The sequence below is a fragment of the Erpetoichthys calabaricus genome, chromosome 13 (genome assembly GCF_900747795.2).
Source record: "Erpetoichthys calabaricus chromosome 13, fErpCal1.3, whole genome shotgun sequence".
NCBI lineage: Eukaryota > Metazoa > Chordata > Cladistia > Polypteriformes > Polypteridae > Erpetoichthys > Erpetoichthys calabaricus.
In genome coordinates, this window is record NC_041406.2 from 38,556,033 (window position 1) to 38,576,192 (window position 20,160).

At 37.4% G+C, this 20,160-nt stretch overlaps 1 protein-coding gene across 4 annotated transcripts in view; it reads left to right on the forward strand.

Annotated features, from left to right (window-relative positions):
- Window positions 1-20,160, forward strand: part of elmo1 (engulfment and cell motility 1 (ced-12 homolog, C. elegans)) — a 516,270-nt gene that overhangs the window by 337,303 nt on the left and 158,807 nt on the right. For all 4 annotated transcript variants that reach the window (XM_051935959.1, XM_028818136.2, XM_028818137.2 and 1 more), the window contains one exon: window positions 1,372-1,508. In XM_051935959.1, coding sequence (XP_051791919.1) covers window positions 1,372-1,508 — 137 coding nt within the window. The remainder of the gene's footprint in view (window positions 1-1,371; window positions 1,509-20,160) is intronic.

Sequence of the window (20,160 nt, forward strand, 5' to 3'; positions counted from 1 at the left end):
AGCAAACAAGAATGAAAACACATCTTAAAAGCGGACTGATATAAAGTTGTTGGTATGATGATAAATTTTAATGATTCCTAGTGAGACAATGTATTCAGGCTTTGCAGTATTCAAAAATAAACTGTTTTTATGGGACAGAGGTAGTGGAGTTCAGGTAAGATGATAATTGAGACTTTCTTGTAGTGTAACATTTGTTGAGCTGTATGTACATAGAATTATAGGGCACTACAAAGTAAAGTAAGCCTTGATTCTAGTAATATGTAAATAGTAGATCAAATTTCAAGGTTAGGCGACTAATATAGCTTTACTGTACCTTTCACAGAAAGTTAATGTTGATGAATACCACCTATTTTATTTGTTTATTTGTAGTTTTCTGATATATTTGTCAGACTTTTAGAATGCTGTTGCTTTACAGTACTTGGGAGTGAATATTTTTATAGGTTCAAATACACACTTGTTTATAGTGCAAGAGAAGCATAATATATGCTGTAGGAGTCACATTTATTACTTTGTACTTTATACATAGAACAATATTGAATTATTGTTAGTTAGTTCCTCAACTAACACAAACATGTATATGCAAAATATAAGTATACATAGATTCTAAACCATAAATTATTAAGTGAAATATTGACTCTAAATGCATTTTTCCAGCTCCACAGTTAACAGTGACTCTTTCTCACACTTAAAATAACTAAGTCAGGAAACCAAGGTAAATAAAACCCAGACAGCACATGCCATATAATTTGTTCACTTTTTTCCAACATATTGTATTCTTTCCTATCTGAGCAGGGCAGCTTTAAGTTTTATAATCTTTTAATTGCAAGTTCTATTTGACACAGTGGCACAGATTTAAAATGTGTGTGACCTAGTATGTATCCACCATATGTTACTGTCTGGAAATCAGAATACAGAATAATTTTAAATAGCAAAAAAAAATGTGTTTAGAAAAATGTCTTTAGAAATGAAGCACTGTATGTGTTTTTCCTTATCTGATTAAATCAGTGTACTGGATTTTTTTTTTCTTACTTTTTGTAGCCTTGTGAAATCTGTCCTGTTTCAGACTCTATTTAGAATTTTTTGATGTGCTATATGATAGTTAAATAAAAATGACTATTTTGATTTTGCATTAATCTAAATTGATTTTAAGGGAAAAGTGTCATCTAAATCTCAAGGATGTATTTTAGGTTGTATATGAGACAATGGCATGAAGTGTTTTATATAAGTTAAAAGTATAATATTAAAATTAAACAAAAACTTGGCAAGAAATAGTTTGCACATCTGAGTGCAACAAGAAAATAGTTTTCCCAAAAGGTAATTTTTAATGTGGATTTTTTTTCTAACTTGGACAGTTTTCTTCTTCTCTCACAGCTAGTGAAACCTGCCCTGATTTCCACCCCATGTTCTTCACTCATGATCGATCGTTTGAGGAGTTCTTTTGCATTTGCATTCAGCTGCTGAATAAGACCTGGAAGGAAATGAGGGCAACTTCAGAAGACTTCAATAAGGTTTGTTAACCTATTGGTTGTTTGTTTCCTTCTTGCAGTAATAGCCTGTCTGGTCTTATACAGTATATATGACTGAAAGATTTAGCTAGTGATTTAGTGTCTTTGTCTATCATGAAGCATTTTATTGCATTGTAAGTTATTATTTCAGTTGGTAAATAATTATCAGAGTCAAATGTGACATCAATGAAGAGACCCAACAGAGACTTTCTAGAAAGAAAAAGTATGAGAAACTCACAGTGACACCACTCCATGTCACAGTGGGCAGATAGAGACAACAAGGGAGCAGTATGTTCTATCATTGTAGGGCATGCTCCAGAGAAACTGAGAGGAAATGGGCCCTGTAAGTTGAAAGTATACAACATTCACACTAGACCCTTGAAGACAGGCAACTCACAAATACATTGACTGTAAGAGTGAGGCTCTGGAGGACTGGCTGGAAATCACTACAACTTTTCCAAGTTAGCAGGTGCAAGTAGGTACAGGCATTTACCATTTATGGGACTTTGCCATAGCATGTTGGACATTCCAGCTATGTTATGATGCTGTGACAAAAGCTTCAAAACACATATCTATTGGTGTAGGACAAGTATTTCTGGGAAACAAAATATAATTTACTCATGGACATTATGCCCTTTTCCTGCAAAATACAAAGTTCTTTTCAAGTATTTGCTTAATTACATGTTGATGAGTTGAACTCTTTGTAGCACCAGTATATCTATCTATCTATCTATCTATCTATCTATCTATCTATCTATCTATCTATCTATCTATCTATCTATCTATCTATCTATCTATCTATCTATCTATCTATCTATCTATCTATCTATCTATCTATCTATCTATCTATCTATCTATCTATCTATCTATCTATCTATCAAAATCCTCCCACACAAAAATTAGGTTTTCTTTATAGGTTTAGGTGTGCTTAATCCATTTCTGAAACTGTAATATTTATGCCACAAACCATTTTTGCATGATGCTAGATTTTGTGAAAAGCACTGTTTTGATTAAAAAAAGGTTGATTAAAAAAAAAAGTTACATTTGTTTTATGGCATGTGTATTGTTCATGCTCTGAATATTATTTGAAGTACAGTGGAACCTCGAGATACGATCACCTCTGTATACGAGAAATTCAAAATACGAGGAAAGTATGAGCGAAAAATTCAGATCTAAATACGAGCATTGGCTCACGTAACGAGCCACGAGCCAGGCTGTGGGTATAGCTCGCGGCTTAGGGAGGGGGCGTGGTAGCTGTAGCGAGCCGCAGGGCGATCTGCGGTGTCTGCGTTTCTCACCTAAGTGCACAGGTGGGAAACTGCCCACATCCATGATTTGTCCTGTGGCTGATGGGCTGGGCAGGGTTGCCACCTGTCCTTTAAAATACGGAATCGTCCCGTATTTGAGAATGAAATTGCGCGTCCCGTTTTGAATCAATACGTATGCGTCCCTTATTTTTTTGTATTAAAAGTGGTAACCCTAGCAGCTGCCATGTCTTCCCCGCATATATAGAGAAGCGCGAGCCGGTTAAGGGGGAGAAGAAGTAAAAGAAAAGAGAGGAGAGGAGAGAGAACGGAGGTTGCAGGAGGAGGCAGGAATCCGCAGCAGTAGGAAGTCGGTGCGAGAGAGCGAGCGAGTACAGGCTCGCGTGTAGCTGAACAGGCGAGCCAAACAGCTGAAGCAGGACGGTGTAGAGAAGGTCAGCTGCATTAAGTGTCTCGCCTGTTGCAGAGCCCGCATGGGAGAAGCAGGTGAGACGCTAACAGAGAAGAAGCACCGGGGACTGTCATCTGTTTTTTGAAGACTGCTTCCTGTTGACGTTTTAACTTCGTGTTAAAGGATTGTTATTCTTATGTACTTTAAACCTCCACTTCACAACTGTTTTAAGGATTATTTATTTAAAGATTTATTGAATGCTCTACTGCACTTTGGACACCTGTTTTGATTCTTTTAATAATCAGTTATATTATTTACCAGTGTTATTTATTAAAGGTAGATTACAGTATGTATAATTTATCAGTGTTATTTGTTAGGAAAATTGATTTTTATGTTAATATATTTGGGATGCGGAACGGATTAACTGGATTTCCATTATTTTCAATGGGGACGTTTGTTCTAGATACGAGAAATTCGCTATACAAGCTCAGTGCTGGAACGAATTAAACTCGTATCTAGAGGTTCCACTGTATACTTTGAGCTGAACAGTGGCAGTCTTCCCTGATCGTAACATGAACTGAGATGAAAGCAACCCAAAATCAAACATTTGCTGCACATTTTTGCTCTGTTTTTTTTTTCTCTCTTCTTATTTATTCAAAATAGCCAGGAATTTATATTAAAGGGTTAAAAGGATGTTTTTTGTTTTTATTGTCCAGAACGGGGAATGTTGTTGCTTAAATGGTTTTTACACAAATATGCCAGGTCAGGTTGATCCATACATTATCTTGTTCAGTAAAAGAATATTTTTTTAAAAAAAGTATGTGCCACAAGCTTCTTGGAAATACAAAGGCATATAACTGTGAATAAGTAGTTGAGGAGCTTATCTCTTCCTACTTGGCACTCGGGTACATTATATCTTTACAGTAACCATTTTATTTGGATTTTTTTCCATAAGAACATTAAAGCGCTCTCTGACGTTGCTCAAATAGGGGAGGCATTACATTGTAAAGTGGAGTTAAGTCTATCTAGTTCTTGTCACCACCTCTGAAACACTTTATGGTCATTGTTAAAGAAAAGACTATCAAGTGACTACTTTTTAAAAGTAATAGTTATACTTAAATAAAACTGCATTACACGTGTATTGTCTTAAGTCTAAAAAAAAATATATATTGTTTTTTCTTTAAAATAGTGTTTTTCATTTTAAACTTTCATCTCTCAAAAGCTGGACATGATGGAGCAATTCTGTTACCCAATTTGAACCCGGCTCAAATCTATAAAGAACACCTACAACATTTGATGGGAGAAAAAAAAATTTTGCTGACAAGTGTAGCTATTGAAGAATACTTCTTCATTTTTTAGGGCTCATTTCATTTACCTAGGTGGTTAAATATTAAGATATTAAGTGCCTGCTGTACTTTACATTGCCTGTTTTGTGATTTTTAATATAAGGTATAGTAAATCCTCGCTATCTGCGGATTCCGTTCTGCGTATTCACTTATCCACTATTATTGCAACACCCATGGGCAAATCGTGCCTAGTCGAGAATAAGGCCCCCACTGCAGACCATGGAATGGTGCAGAGATGAACACTGCATACCAGTGAAATATGATATTTGACCGATAATAATTTTGTGATGTTCTAAATGTCTGGGGCTGCACATACACTACACTGAATGGATCAACATGTAAGCGATTGTACCCCATTCGTGATGGGGTCAGGAGCTTGCCATATGCTCACACTCATTAAGCCACTGCCCTTTGTATACACCGCCTGTCGCTAGTACTGATTGGATGGTTTAGTGAGGTCCTCGGAATGGCCTCACTACAGTCGTTTGCAGCCTCTAGTGGAACATCTAGAAAAACATCGACCTTAACTGTAGTGGAAGAAAAAGTTGTAACAATGTTTGTGTAGGTGAACCTGTGAAAGGATCATTACTGAGCCTCAAGGGGAAAGAGAGAAGGTCTGGTGCTTCAGCCTGTCCCTGTACTCCTCCAGAGCCAACTTCCTGGCACAACTTATCCCAAATTGTCCCATAAGATCAATGCTTCAGTTATTCATGTTTTCCGTATCCGCTGCATTTTTCAGGAACATAACCTCCACAGATAACAAGAATTGACTGTACTTGTTTTAAGTTAAAACTCCTTTTGTCATATTTAATACTGTACTGTTAAAATTAGCCAGGTCTGTAGGTTGCAAAAAACATTTACTGTAACTACAGGATGTCATGAAAGAGTAGAACCATTTAAGATCATTATAACTTGTAAAGCACTAAGTTAATTGCCACACTTTCTAAGTGTAAAATCCAGAGGAATACTGAACATTTTCCTCGATAACGTATGTTTTGATGTGGGAATAATCTCCAAAACAATATTTTATTTTCTTTCATTTACTGTATACCATATTTGGTTTGACAGTTGCTGCGTCTGACTCTCTCAAATTATTTTCAAGATATATTACCTGTGAAGACACTGTTTGTGCTGGACATCTGGGTAATTAACTTCTCATTTGCAAATCCACCAAAGGTGACACATAGTTGTATGAGACATCAGCTTGGGGGTTTTCTCTATATTTTCTTTATAAATTATATAACTTTCTGCATTGTTTACTAGTCTATGCTGTTTTGAAATGCTTCCATTATTTAAGATATTATTGTATAGAAATATTGTACAGTGTCAGTATGTCCTCCTTTAGTAAGAACTGGGAATGTACAATCTCTGTATGATTATAGGCAGCTTAAACTAAAGACCACCTCCAAAAAATTGTGGCATTAATTTGTTTAGTGAAAAAAGGTTGATGAATTTCTCATTTCTTAAATGGTTATTTTTATTGATGACTTTATTACCGAGATATTTTTTCTTTTGGATACAAGAGTAATCAGTTGTGTAACTGGTAAACATTAGCAACCCCACACAACAGAAGATAGATTGTTCATTATAGAGGTTAATGAAATGAACTGAGAAGTAAATAGAATTAAATATTCTTCCATTTTCAACCATTTTTTTTGTATGATGAAAAAATAGTAAAGTAACTTAGTGAGTCTTACTAAAAATAAAATCAACAAACTATGAATTTATAGAAGGTGCGATAATAAAGGCAGAAATGATTCAAGCTTTCTTAATCAATTCAAATACAGTACCATATGTAGTAAGTAGGGGTGAGTGATATATTACATGCATGAAGTGTTCACAAATGTGGATTTTTATGATGTTGAGCACGATATCATGTCTGTTATGACTTGACTCTGAAGGACACATCACAGACTATTTTAGAAATCAATTTGGTGTTCATGTTGTTTATATTTATTTTTGTCTTTTATTATATACAGCTTGTAAGACTTAATACCAATAAACACGTATTTAAATAGTGGTCTGGGATATGGCCTTTTTAAAAAAAAAAATTACAATTCATAATTTAAAGGAGGAATATACTTCATTTTAAAGTGTGACATATTTTTTTCTGTCAGCCCAGCACAAACACAAATCTTTTCCAGATCCTAGTGCCACATACTTATTGGCTGCAAAAGTCAAATGTAAGGGCAACACAACAAATGAAAATATAAATCACTTGACTGCTGATTCTTATTAATAAAAATATTGATAATTGATAGTATAACAACATATTTTGATGCAATATTAGTAACATAAATTGGTATATATGTTTGTAAGGTGTATGAATTGAACTGTTACGGCTTCGAATACAAAAAATATATAAAAATTATCATTGAAGAACTTGATTATTAACATGTTGTCCCCTAGAAGATGTGACCAGCAACAAACTCTGCAATGCTACCATTTTTTATGAATTTGGAATGATTTCACAAGATTGATAAGAGCCATTATATTACTTTAGGATATCAACTTTAATAATTTTGGCTCTAATTGTTCTGCACATAAACATGGTATAAAATGGTAAGGACAAGTAAAATATATAAAGCGAGATATTTTAATCTCAGTTTGTATATAAAGAATATTGTACTTTCCAGGTTTCAATCATTCTTGTTATATTTGTGTTGATAGATTGCTAAGTAGATTGATAGTACTTTATTGACCCCCACCTGCTGATAACATGGTGCAAATACACAAAAGTATGACTACTATGAAAACTTCTGTTACTCCTTGAATAATGTGTACACATAATTTACATGTATATTTAGGTCAAAATATAGATGTTCAAAGTATGTTGCAGTTCACACTCAGACAACGAACCTCCTCATTAAGTCATAAAATGTGGTTCCTCCTTAACAGCCTCTGCTGTTGCAAAGTACAGTAATCCCTCCTCGATTGCGGGGGTTGCGTTCCAGAATCCCCCGCGAAAGGTGAAAATCCGCTGAAGTAGAAACCATATGTTTATATGGTTATTTTTATATTGTCATGCTTGGGTCACAGATTTGCACAGAAACACAGGAGGTTGTAGAGAGACAGGATCTTTATTCAAACACTGCAAACAAACATTTGTCTCTTTTTCAAAAGTTTAAACTGTGGTCCATGACAAGACAGAGATGACAGTTCCGTCTCACAATTAAAAGAATGCAAACATATCTTCCTCTTCAAAGGAGTGCGCGTCAGGAGCAGAGAATGTCAGAGAGAGAGAGAAAAGCAAACAAATCAATAGGGCTGTTTGGCTTTTAAGTATGCGAAGCACCGCCGCACAAAGCAGTTGCAAGGAAGGCAGCAGCTCACATTCCCTCCGTCAGGAGCAGAGAATGTCAGAGAGAGAGAGAGACAGATAAAAACAAACAATCAAAAATCAATACGTGCCCTTTGAGCTTTTAAGTATGCGAAGCACCGTGCAGCATGTCGCTTCACGAAGCAGCTGCACAGAAGGGAGCAACGTGAAGGTAATCTTTCAGCATTTTTAGACGAGCGTCCGTATCGTCAAGGTGTGCGAACAGTCCTCCTGCTCACACCCCCTCCGTCAGGTGCAGACAATGTCAGAGCGAGAGAGAGAAAAGTAAAAATCAATACGTGCTGTTTGATCTTTTAAGTATGCGAAGCACCGTGTAGGAAGCATATCGCTTGATAAAGCAGCCATATGTAAGCCCAGCAAAGAAGAGAGCAATGTGAAGGTAATCTTTCAGTGTTTTTTGAGGAGCGGCCGTATCCTCTAGGGGTGCAAAGAGCCCCCGTGCTCACAATATATTTGAGGAGTTTTATTTAATACATAATACGCGCTCTGGTTGGGTAGCTTCTCAGCCATCTGCCAGTAGCGTCCCTTGTATGAAATCAACTGGGCAAACCAACTGAGGAAGCATGTACCAGAAATTAAAAGACCCATTGTCCGCAGAAATCCGCGAACCAGCAAAAAATCTGCGATATATATTTAAATATGCTTACATATAAAATCCGCGATAGAGTGAAGCCGTGAAAGTCGAAGCGCGATATAACAAGGAATTACTGTATTCAGCCACTCCACTTCAGAGAGCCTCCTTGTGAACTGCTACTTTATCATCTACAATGATTAAAGTCACAAAATAGTTGAGTAAAACGTCTGTTATAATTACATCTTCCCTGTTGTCTGTGTCACGTGTTTGCGGCATTATTTTACTTGCTTTACCTAACACTGAATTCTTTGCTAAAAAGCTTTATTCTTTTCAAGGGTATGCTTCATTATTATCCTTCTTCACACTTTACAAAGATCTACATCAACATACAAACAGTAGTACAAGTACTTTAAATGAGATTTCAAATTTGATGAAACAGATCAAAAGTTGATTGAATCATTGCAAAATCAAATGAAAATTTAGGCACATTATTAAATAAAATTAAAGACTTATGTATCTGAAGCTTACATACACACTGTAGATACAATAAGGGGTCTTACCTTATGGAAATGTATACATTTGCGAGACTTCTAGGAATGATAACCCTGTGTACCTTGATACATTAATCTGTTTCTTGGATTACTTTTTAATGCTCAGAATATTTAACGTTGCTTTAATTTATAAAATCATATTGTCCTAATATAGACACTGCTTGAAGTAATAACTTCACCTTTGTTTTGACCACTTTAAGCAAGCTGTATTTTTTAGTTTTCATTTGAGCATCTAATTCATTTGATTTATATTTCAAAATTACAAACTTGAAAGCAAATAGAATCTTTCATTGGGCACATGGACTAAAGTAAATCTGTGCTATATATGTAATAAATGGCAACACTCAATGATTATAGCTCACTGCTTTGAAGGAGGCAAAACTGTAAAAATAATACCATGCCAATGCTTAATGTCTATGGCCTTTTGTTTTATCTCATGAGGCTAGCTAATGAAGTTGATGAACTATTACCAAAAGCAAAACAATGGGTGACAAGGTGATTGACCAATTAAATTGAATTACAGTATATTTGGAGTGTGCTGAATTATACATTTATTGATTAACATCAGTTGTCATAAAAATATTAGTAGCTCAGTATGGCCTGCTTCTTTCAATTGAAAAAAAACAATGCAATTGACAGATTCATTTGAAATTTTAACTTGCAAGCCTATCTTCAGTATTTCAATTCTTAATCTCAAAAACTAAGGACAGAAATAGCAAATTAGGTATTGTGGCAATTGCAATTTGATTATATGAAATTCCATACAAGTTTACTTGTTTTTGTGTTTTTGTTTGTGCTGTTCTAACTTTCAGTGACTTTGTACATTATTCACTATTAACTTTATAACATTTTATATAGTATGAATCAAGCAGATGTGATTTTCAGACATTATTCTTATATTATTTGGTAGATATCAGAAGGCTCTTGGAAAGTGTTACATTTCTCAACCAGTGGACTGTGGTTTAAATAATGAAATGTATTCTACTCACATGCAACAACAGACCGTATGGCTATGAAGATGCTTCTTGGCAGGTGTCACAGATAGAGATAGCTTAAGTTTGCAGTAAAGAGGCTGAATCATCATAGGACATATTTTGTATAGCTATGATTAAAGAACTCATTGACAAAAGGGTAATGCCTTTATTAAAAACATAAAAATGTACCAAATAAAGGTTCAGAGATAGTTGTATACTGTATTAGGCATCAGGTGGTTGAGAGCCTGCAGCTGATACTCATTCTGATTATAACTCTTGATGTAAATTTTTTTTTTTTTGCTTTCTAAATTTGAAATATAGATCTTTTCAAATAAATATATTGTAAGTTCTTAGTAGAAGTCTTTTAAAATATATTAATAGAGGATGCATGTGTGCTTTATGCAGTGCATAGCTATCTTATTAGGCACACCTGCCCTTTCCATAAAAATGCTCATTCAATAAGATCATCGTATTTACAGACAGTGATGTTTAAAGACAGTAGCAGGTTCCAGTGGATCACAAGGGAGAGGGAGAATGAGCAAAGCAAAAAGTTTAAATGGATTTGAAAGTTAATGGCTACAGCTATAAATAGACTATTGATGAAATGGGTTAATGGAAGCTGACATGACTTGTTCAGAATAACAAATCAACTGCAGTTGGTTAGCTAACAGCTATGTCAGTGGTTTCAATGATGTGGAAAAACACATTTCAGAACCTTGATTTCAACATGGTATGGCATCCAATGACCCAACTAAGCTGCTGGCTGCTCAAGTCTGACCACAGTGACTCTAGCTGGTATTGTATTGTCCTCTGGATAGAACAACAGGTACAGCTGTGTATCATTGGCATAGCACTAATAAGAGAACCCATGGGACTGGGTGATGGAGCTCAGTGAGGTGGTGTGCAGAGAGAAAAGTAAAGGACCCAGCACAGATCCTTGGGATACACCTGTGCGTGTCTGATGCTTGTCTCGCAACTCTCCATGCCAGGACACACTGTAGGATCGGCCTGAGATGTAGGACTGAAACCATTTGATACTACTGTCAGAGAGGGTGGCAAGAAGGATGTTGTGGTTGACCATGTCAAACAAGTAGCGCCGTCTTAGTCACGGAATTCCTCTTGAAGCCAGACTGGTTGGTGTCAAGCAATCCATTTTGTACAATGAAGGAAAAGACCTGGTTAGAAACAGTGTGTTCATGTGTTTTGGAAAAAAATGAAAGTAGAGAGACAGGCTTGTAATTGTTAACTTGGGCACTGGGTGGCACTGGGAAACTACAGCAGATGTAGTAAGGGTGACAGCAAGAAGGGTGCTTGGCGTGACATCTGGAAAGAGGCAAAGGAAACCTGGTGGTGGAATGAGGAAATACAGGAGAGTATACAGAGGAAGAGGATGGCAAAGAAGAAGAAATGGGATAGTCCGAGAGATGCAGAAAGTATATGAGAGTACAAGGAGATAATGTGCAAGGTGAAGAGAGAGGTGGCGAAGGCTAAAGAAAAGGCGTATGAGGAGTTGTATAAGAGGCTGGACAATAAGGAGGGAGAAAAGGACCTGTACCGATTGGCTAGACAGAGGGACCGAGCTGGGAAAGATGTACAGCAGGTTATGGTGATAAAGGATAAAGATGGAAATGTACTCACAAGCGAGGAGAGTGTGTTGAGCAGATGGAAAGAGTACTTTGAGAGGCTGATGAATGAAGAGAATGAGAGAGAGAGAAGAGGTTGGATTATGTGGAGATAGTGAATCAGGAAGTGCAACGGATTAACAAGGAGGAAGTAAGGACAGCTATGAAGAGAATGAAAAATGGAAAGGCCGTTGGTCCAGATGACATACCTATGGAAGCATGGAGGTGTTTAATAGGAGAGATGGCAGTGGAGTTTTTAACAGATTATTTAATGGAATCTTAGAAAGTGAGAGGATGCCTGATGAGTGGAGAAGAAGTGTACTGGTGCCAATATTTAAGGACTGCAGTAACTACAGGGGAATAAAATTGATGAGCCACAGCATGAGGTTATGGGAAAGAGTAGTGGAAGCTAGGTTTAGAAGTGAGGTGATGATTAGTGAGCAGCAGTATGGTTTCATGCCAAGAAAGAGCACCACAGATGCAATGTTTGCTCTGAGGATGTTGATGGAGAAATTTAGAGAAGGCCAGAAGGAGTTGCATTGTGTCTTTGTGGACCTAGAGAAAGCATATGACAGGGTGCCTCAAAAGGAGCTGTGGTATTTTATGAGGAAGTCGGGAGTGGCAGAGAAGTATGTAAGAGTTGTACAGGATATGTACAAGGGAAGTGTGACAGTGGTGAGGTCTGCAGTAGGAGTGACGGATGCATTCAATTTGGAGGTGGGATTACATCAGGGATCGGCTCTGAGGCCTTTCTTATTTGCAATGGTGATGGACAGGCTGACAGACGAGATTAGACAGGAGTCCCCGTGGACTATGATGTTTGCTGATGACATTGTGATCTGTAGCGATGGTAGGGAGCAGGTTGAGGAGACCCTGGAGAGGTGAAGATATGCTCTAGAGAGGAAAGGAATGAAGGTCAGTAGGAACAAGACAGAATACATGTGTGTAAATGAGAGGGAGGTCAGTGGAATGGTGAGGATGCAGGAAGTAAAGTTGGCGAAGGTGGATGAGTTTAAATACTTAGGATCAATAGTACAGAGTAATGGGGATTGTGGAAGAGAGATGAAAAAGAGAGTGCAGGCAGGGTGGAATGGGCGGAGAAGAGTGTCAGGAGTAATTTGTGACAGACGGGTATCAGCAAGAGTAAAAGGGAAGGTCTACAGGATGGTAGTGAGACCAGCTATATTATATGGGTTGGAGATGGTGGCACTAACCAGAAAGCAGGAGACAGAGCTGGAGGTAGCAAAGTTAAAGATGCTAAGATTTGCATTGGGTGTGATGAGAATGGATAGGATTAGAAATGAGTACATTAGAGGTCAGCTCAAGTTGGACGGTTGGGACACAAAGTCAGAGAGGTGAGATTGCATTGGTTTGGACATGTGCAGAGGAGAGATGCTGGGTATATTGGGAGAAGGATAGAGCTGCCAGGGAAGAGGAAAAGAGGTAGGCCTAAGAGAAGGTTTATGGATGTGGTGAGAGAGGACATGCAAGTGATGGGTGTAACAGAACAAGATTGCAGAGGACAGAAAGATATGGAAGAAGATGATCTGCTGTGGTAACCCCTAATGGGAGCAGCCGAAAGAAGAAGAAAAGGATGGATCGAGTGTTGTTTTTTTTGAGAAGTGGGGTTATCAGAGCATGTTTGAAAATGGTAGGAAATGTGCCTGAGCTGAATGAGGTTTTAATGATGTGTGTAATTACAGGAATGAGTGAGGAGGAGATGGTCAGAAGGAGATTTGAGGAGACAGGGTCGAGTGGAAACGTAGTGGGATGATTGGAGGGAGAGGTGGTTGGAAACGTCAGTGCCAGAGAGTGGAGAGAATGTGGAGAATGTTGGGTGATGTTTGGAAGGAGGCATGGTATAGTGTTAAGGGTGAGAACTGACTGCTGATAGCAGCCACTCTATCCTGAAAAAATGTGGCAAAGTCTTCAGACAAGGAAGTTGGGGGAGGAGGTAGAGGAGACTTCAGAAGGGAAGCGAATGCAGTGAATAGAGAGCATGTGTCAGTGGTGCTGTTATTTCTAGCCTCCTAGAACTTTACCTTAGTGTTGATGGTGGCAGAAAAAAATGATGCGAGAATGGATTGATACTTAGCCAGGTCTATCGGAGCCTTTGACTTCCACTATTTCTTTTCAGCTGTCCTGAGGTCGATCCATTAATTGCAGAGTACTTCTGAAAGCCAGGGACAGGAGGGTCTTTCACATGCATGCCTGGATGAGTGGGGACAAACCTTGTCAAGACAGGACAACAGAATTGAAATAGGGTGTCTGTGGCAGGCAGTGTTGGTGTCGAGAGAGGAGAAATGGTCAGGAGGAGGGATAGCAGAGAAGACTTTGGAAGAGAAATGGGTGGGAAATAGGGAGCGGAGGTGATGGCAGAAGTATATTTGGTGTGAGGAGAAAATGGAGAAGGGGGAAATAGCAGAGAGAACTGAAAGAAAAGTGGTCAGACATGTGTAGAGGAGTGACAGTTGGCATTTGTGGGAGTGCAGTTGTGTGAGTGAATGAGGTCAAGCAGATTGCTAGCCTTGTGAATTGATGGGGTGTGGAGCTGTGTGATGTTGAAGGAGGAAAGAGGTGGACGTTCAGGTACCCAAAAATTAGAAGTGGGCTTCCGTCATCTGGGAGGGAAGAGAGCAGTCCATCCAGCTCATCAAGGAAGATCCTGAGCAAACCTGGAGGGCTGTAAACAATAGCAATAGTCATGTTAATTGGAAAGGAGACAGTAATAACATGATATTTCAAAAGTAATGAAGTTGCATACATTACCCAGATTGGTGAATTTTCAGCTCTTAGATATAGGAATACCTGCCCCCCCCACCACTACCAGTGGACTGACAGGAGTGGGAGGATTTGAATGCAGAGGAAAGTGGTGTCAGTGTTAGTGTTTTCTGGTGGATTCCATGTCTCTGTTAGAGCCACCACTTGGAGACCCCTTTGGGTAATGAAAGTTGGAATAAAGTCTGTTTTGTTAATCAAAGATTGGCAGTTCCATAAGCCAAAGGAAATGACAGTATCTGAAGTGGTGGCTTGATGCAGTGGATGAAGGTTGTCTGGGTTTCACCCTCTCCTGCTAAAGGGGCGAGAAAAGTGTCTTCTGTTAATAATGGGAATGTTTTGTTGACACATGTTGAAGACAACATTGACAGGAAAACACAAGAACAGTACCTTAGTCAAGTAGGAGTGTCTGGTGGACTCGCACAGGCAGGCTTGTGGTCTTCACATGAGGAGGGCTGCACACAGAGGCTGACACTTGCACTGATGCATGCGCAACAGCACCGTAAGTCTCCTTAAGTAGAGAGTAGCATTGAGCCCAGTTGAGAGCCACAAAGCAAAGGGTGGCACTCGTTAAACAGAACAGTAGCAGACATACAAACAAAGACGTGGGTGGACTGCTAGATTTAAAACACAGTGATAAGCGGTGAAATCAACTTTATAACGATAATGAGAACTAAGCACAGAGAACGATATGTAAAGCACAAGTACAATCACTAAAAGAAACACAAACCTGAAAACACCTTTTCTGAAGCAGACACCTAAGAACTGGAAACAGGATACACCAGTTTAAATCCCCTAACCCTACAAGTTAGGATTACATTTTGGGTTTCGTTGATTTGATCTGTTGTCTCCCTGTTATAACTCCCGTTTGTTTTTGAGTCCTATTTATTTTCCAGTCCATGCTTTGTGCTCATTGCATAACATCTTGGCCTCTTGGCTGTTGTCAGATGATACTCTGGCAGTCAAAGCCAATTCACCAGCTAGTGATGGTGAGCTGGTAGCTGAGCATTCCTTTATGTAAGTGTCCAGAAGACACAACTACAAGGTTGATTTCTGACCTTTAGCCCAAGGTTCTCAGGTACCAGTTATACTTAAGGGACAACCTTGTATTCAAACATGGTGCTTCTTTTGGACAAAGACTACTACTAAAGTCTGGTAACAATTTACTACATAAATTCAGAAAACATAGGCCATTCTACCCAGTTTCCCAGAATACCTGCTGGGTAAGACAGTACTGTCAATTATACCCCCATCCTCACTACCTCCAAACAGGCTGAATACTCCTAAAATTTCTGACAACATACCGTTTGTATTTTTTGGTTCTTTTTCAATACCAGTATACTGTACAACCCTAGGGGGCACATTTCATTACTGTACACTTATAATCTTGAAATTAATTCCTTATAGTGGACGGTGGGTCTGAAACATCAAGTTATACATTAATATTAAAAAACTAGAATACTGTATACTTTTAAACTTTGTTGTCTGAAAGGCAGACCCAAACAAAATCTTAATTCTCTTTGAAGTTCTACCTTTTATCCTGATAAATTCACTAATAATAACTATTTGTGTTCGGACATCTTAAGGAAAATATTCTCTTCTTTTACTAGCAAATAGTGCTTGACATTAATGTGATACATACTTAAGCATCATGCTAATTTTCTAGTAAATAATGTAGCTGATTAGGGTATAATTGCATTAAAAATTGGCATTAATAATTTTAAATAAGGCTATTTGAAACTAATGAGGCTTTAACAAATTGTCAGTGGTAATTGTAGATAAGTATTCTGAACAATACATGTGAAATACCAGAAATTGTTATATGTAAGAACAATTCGATTTCAACAATGTAGGTGAAAACTGAGCATTTGTTCTGATCCTCTTGTTTTGTTTTTAAGCAAATACTTGCTATCGGGCAGTTGCAGGCATTCACATCAAAATTGCTATACACTTTTCTCAAGTTGCAACTCACCAAAGGTAATGTTGCCTTTGTAATTTCTAATATGAGTTGCCAGCTTCTATCTTGCATGTCTCAATGTGATAAAACACTGAAGAATACCCACATGGGTTGTGCAGCTGAAAGAATGTGTCTCTTAATAAGCAGTGAAAAAGTTTAGTGGATCTGGGGCTTTGGAAGATTGACAGAAAACTAATCTTTCACTGCACCTTTACGCTGTGGGCATACAAGAGTACATTTTAGTCCTTAGTTTCCTGACAGTAATAACAACATGTTCATTTCCTCATTTTATTGATAGAATAGATTAAAAGAATACTATTTGAATTAGACTCTGAGTGCTAGTTCAGACAAACTTTTTTTTGGCTGTATCGTACCGTCTGTTAAGGCATTGTCTAGGATGAGCCACTTAGGTGTTTTTTACCCTTTTACAAAAATTGCATTTTGATTTTTTTTTTTTGCAGTATATTTTGTTTTCTGTTTTTATAAAAATAATACATCTGTTCTGATGTTTATTTGCCCCTTTTCACTATGTTGTCTTTCCATGTGCACTCAGTCTTCCGATGTGCTTAACCCTGCACATTGCAGCCTGAACAGAAATATTTTTCTTAGATCAGCAAAGTCCACCTTAAGACAGGTGCCATAGATAAACATCCAGCTTGCACCACTCCTGGACAGAAAGACTCCCTTGTAAATCTACTTGTCTGAGTAGTTGTAATTGACATAAAATTGACAGTATTGAAATAATTATTTTAACAATGAATGTTAGCATATTAAAGTGAACACATTTTACTTTAAACTATACTCGTTTAAGTTCATACTGTCCTTTTCTCCTACTTTTCACTGTATTTTCTAGATGCCAAATTTTATTAATGTATCTTTGACTTTAATTAATTTATGAATTACATTTATGTATCACTTTACTAATGTACTTTACATAGAAAATAGTTGAACACCAACAATGTGTAGCATCCACCTGGATGATGTGATTGCACCCAGTTTTGTGCCAGTAAGATCACGGCACATTAGCTATTATGTATCAAAAAGGTGAGAGAGATAGTCATTAAACAATGGGGGATGATTAGGGGGCCAGCATGACCAGTCTGTGGGCAATTTACAAACGACATCGGAAAACAGCATACCTCTTGTTTTGAAAGATGCCCTGGGATTTCTTATAACCAAAGAGAGTCAGGACGTCAATTTTATGTGTCATATGAAAGATGGTACCAATTTTTACAGCACTGTTTCCCCATCACTGCTCTTCAGCATTAGGATCCACACACAGACCACAGTGTAAGCACCACCTAGCAATAAGTAAGCTAAGCTTTTCTAAGATGGTCTCCCATTCATCCTTAATATACTTACCTTAAGGTGAAATACTTGTTGCGAAATGAAGGATGTATGGCTGCTGGCCATATAATAAACTTAGTCCATTTAATTATTTAAAGATTATAGTAAAATGCCAGTTTGCATTTCATTGTTTCCAGTCATGCTGCCAAAACAGAGAAACATAATATCACTGCATTACCTTAATGATATATTGTAATTTCTCAAATATTTTAAAACCTTGCTGTGCCCCAGTTGAGTACAGAATATTCTACTGGGAATTGCTTACATTTTTTGATGTCCACACACTGAAATTGTTTTCCTGTGTAATATGGCTTTATATTTGCAAAGTACAGTTTCTTTACACTTTGCTTTTCTTCAGATAATGCAAGTGTAAGGATATCATGTGGTAAGTGGGAAAGAAGCATGTGGCACACTGGGAGGTTAACTCAGAATAACCGGCATCATGATAAGCAATCAACCCACAATAATAAAGAACTCAGTAAAGACTGTGTGTGTCCTAAAGCAAGTAAGAGAAATACCCAAGCAGCATTCTTCTAATGTAATATCATTTCATCAAAGCATAAAGTATCTAATATTTGCTGCTTTTGGATTGATTTCTGTTCAGTGACACTCTGCACCATCTCCCTTATGAGATGTGCCCATTCTGCAGACAGAAATTGTCATGCAGGCTGCACAGTGAACTCCCAGAGGACGCTGTATCTGGAAAATGAGCAGGACTGCACATTCATCACAGTGTCAGACATAAACACGGTCACAAACTATAAATAATAAACCTTTTTTCAAATCATGCACCAGATTTCCTCCTGTTTTTTTTAAATATAATATTTTCAGAGCTTCTGTAAGCGCTATTCCACCATACTATTCAGTGTGTCCTTACTTACATACATTTAGCTTTTAATTTGAAACGAGTTATTGTTAGTTGTTGCATTTTTTATATTTTGGAATCTATTCTTGTCTGCTCCAAAATGCATCTTAAGATTGTGTATTCTATAGTATGAAGTACTTTTTATGGCATAAAGATTGATTGATTAAAATACAGTAATCTTAAGAAGTATGAGGTTGTAGTCTAACATGCCTAGTTATTCACTCCATCTACTCTGCGGTTTGCTCCAATAAAATCAAACAAGTGATTTTGTCTTAAGTCATAGGGGCAGGCTCTGTGTGTGTATAAGAGCTGACAAGCAATGAGTGCTCACCCAAAGTACAATGGTATTAATGCTGCTGCAATGAATAAGTAACACAGGTGTTTTGGACCACACAAAGAGAGAGGTTCATCTTTCTGATGTCTTGTGTTTTACATACCACAATAGATAAGGAAAAAGGGCAAAGATTGTGACTGAAGTTGCCATACAGTGACTGTAAATTGGTTTGGTTTGATTTGATTAGAGTTTCTGGGTTGGTGTCCACCATGTATCTGTAGCTGCTATGGCAACATAGACTCTGTTCTCTCTCAAATTTTCTGTTGTGATCACTGCCACACAATACTGTAATCTGAGCAGCTACATAAATGTCAGAACAGCAAATAAAGCAGTAGCATATCTGTAAACATGCTTTGCCGTGAATTATTTTGTGAAAGGTACTGTATTAATATACAGTATGGAGGTCACTGAGCCCTCAGGATCGAGTGAAATGTCTTCGTTTAGCAGATAAGGTGCCTCCCTGTTGCTAGCTGGCTGATATAGCAGGTTGTTTTTTGACACTTGCTGATGAAAGTTGAAGTAGAAGCTGTTAAGAAGATGGATTGTGGGAAGATTCATTAGCTGTCAGGATGCTATTCTTGGCATGGTAGTTCTGTGGTAAATGCGCTGACTTATAGGTCAGCAATTCTGTTCAGTGTTGTGAGAGTGGATGTCTCAAGGGTTTCCTGTCGGAGGCCTCGTTTGCTTCTGGTCTTGCTGAGTCGAAGATGTTTTGACACAGTGTACAATTGTTATGTTGACAGTCATTTACGTATGTATGGACATATGGTTAATTCACATTAAAAAATTACTAAGGACTCGAAGCTACAACATAGAAGTATTACACGCACTTGATTACTGCCCATTCTAAAAAAACTTAACTTGTTTTTAAAACAAAAAAGCTTCATACAAAAACTTTAAAGCATAGTTTTTAAAAACTTTAAATCACTTAACTTGTGTTTGATATAGTATGTGATATATTGAAGAAATGGGATTTAGTAAGTCTGTAAAATTAATAAATGATAAGTTTTCTCTAATGCATGCAGACAGACATAAAATAGAATTTGAGACATTTTAATTGTATGTATCCATTTTGATTGTGTAATGCTGTGCCCTTTTCTGTTACCTTTAATTGATACTGTTTATAAAGGTTCCAACTTAAATGCTTAGAAATGATAATCACCAAATTCATTATTTTAATAAAACCTATTTATTGTATAATATGAAACCATTGGTTAATGATAATATGATATAATTAAATATTCAATAACTCTATTCTAGGCTTTGTTTGATTAGGATTGGGGTGGATGGGGGCAGTTGGAAGAGACAACA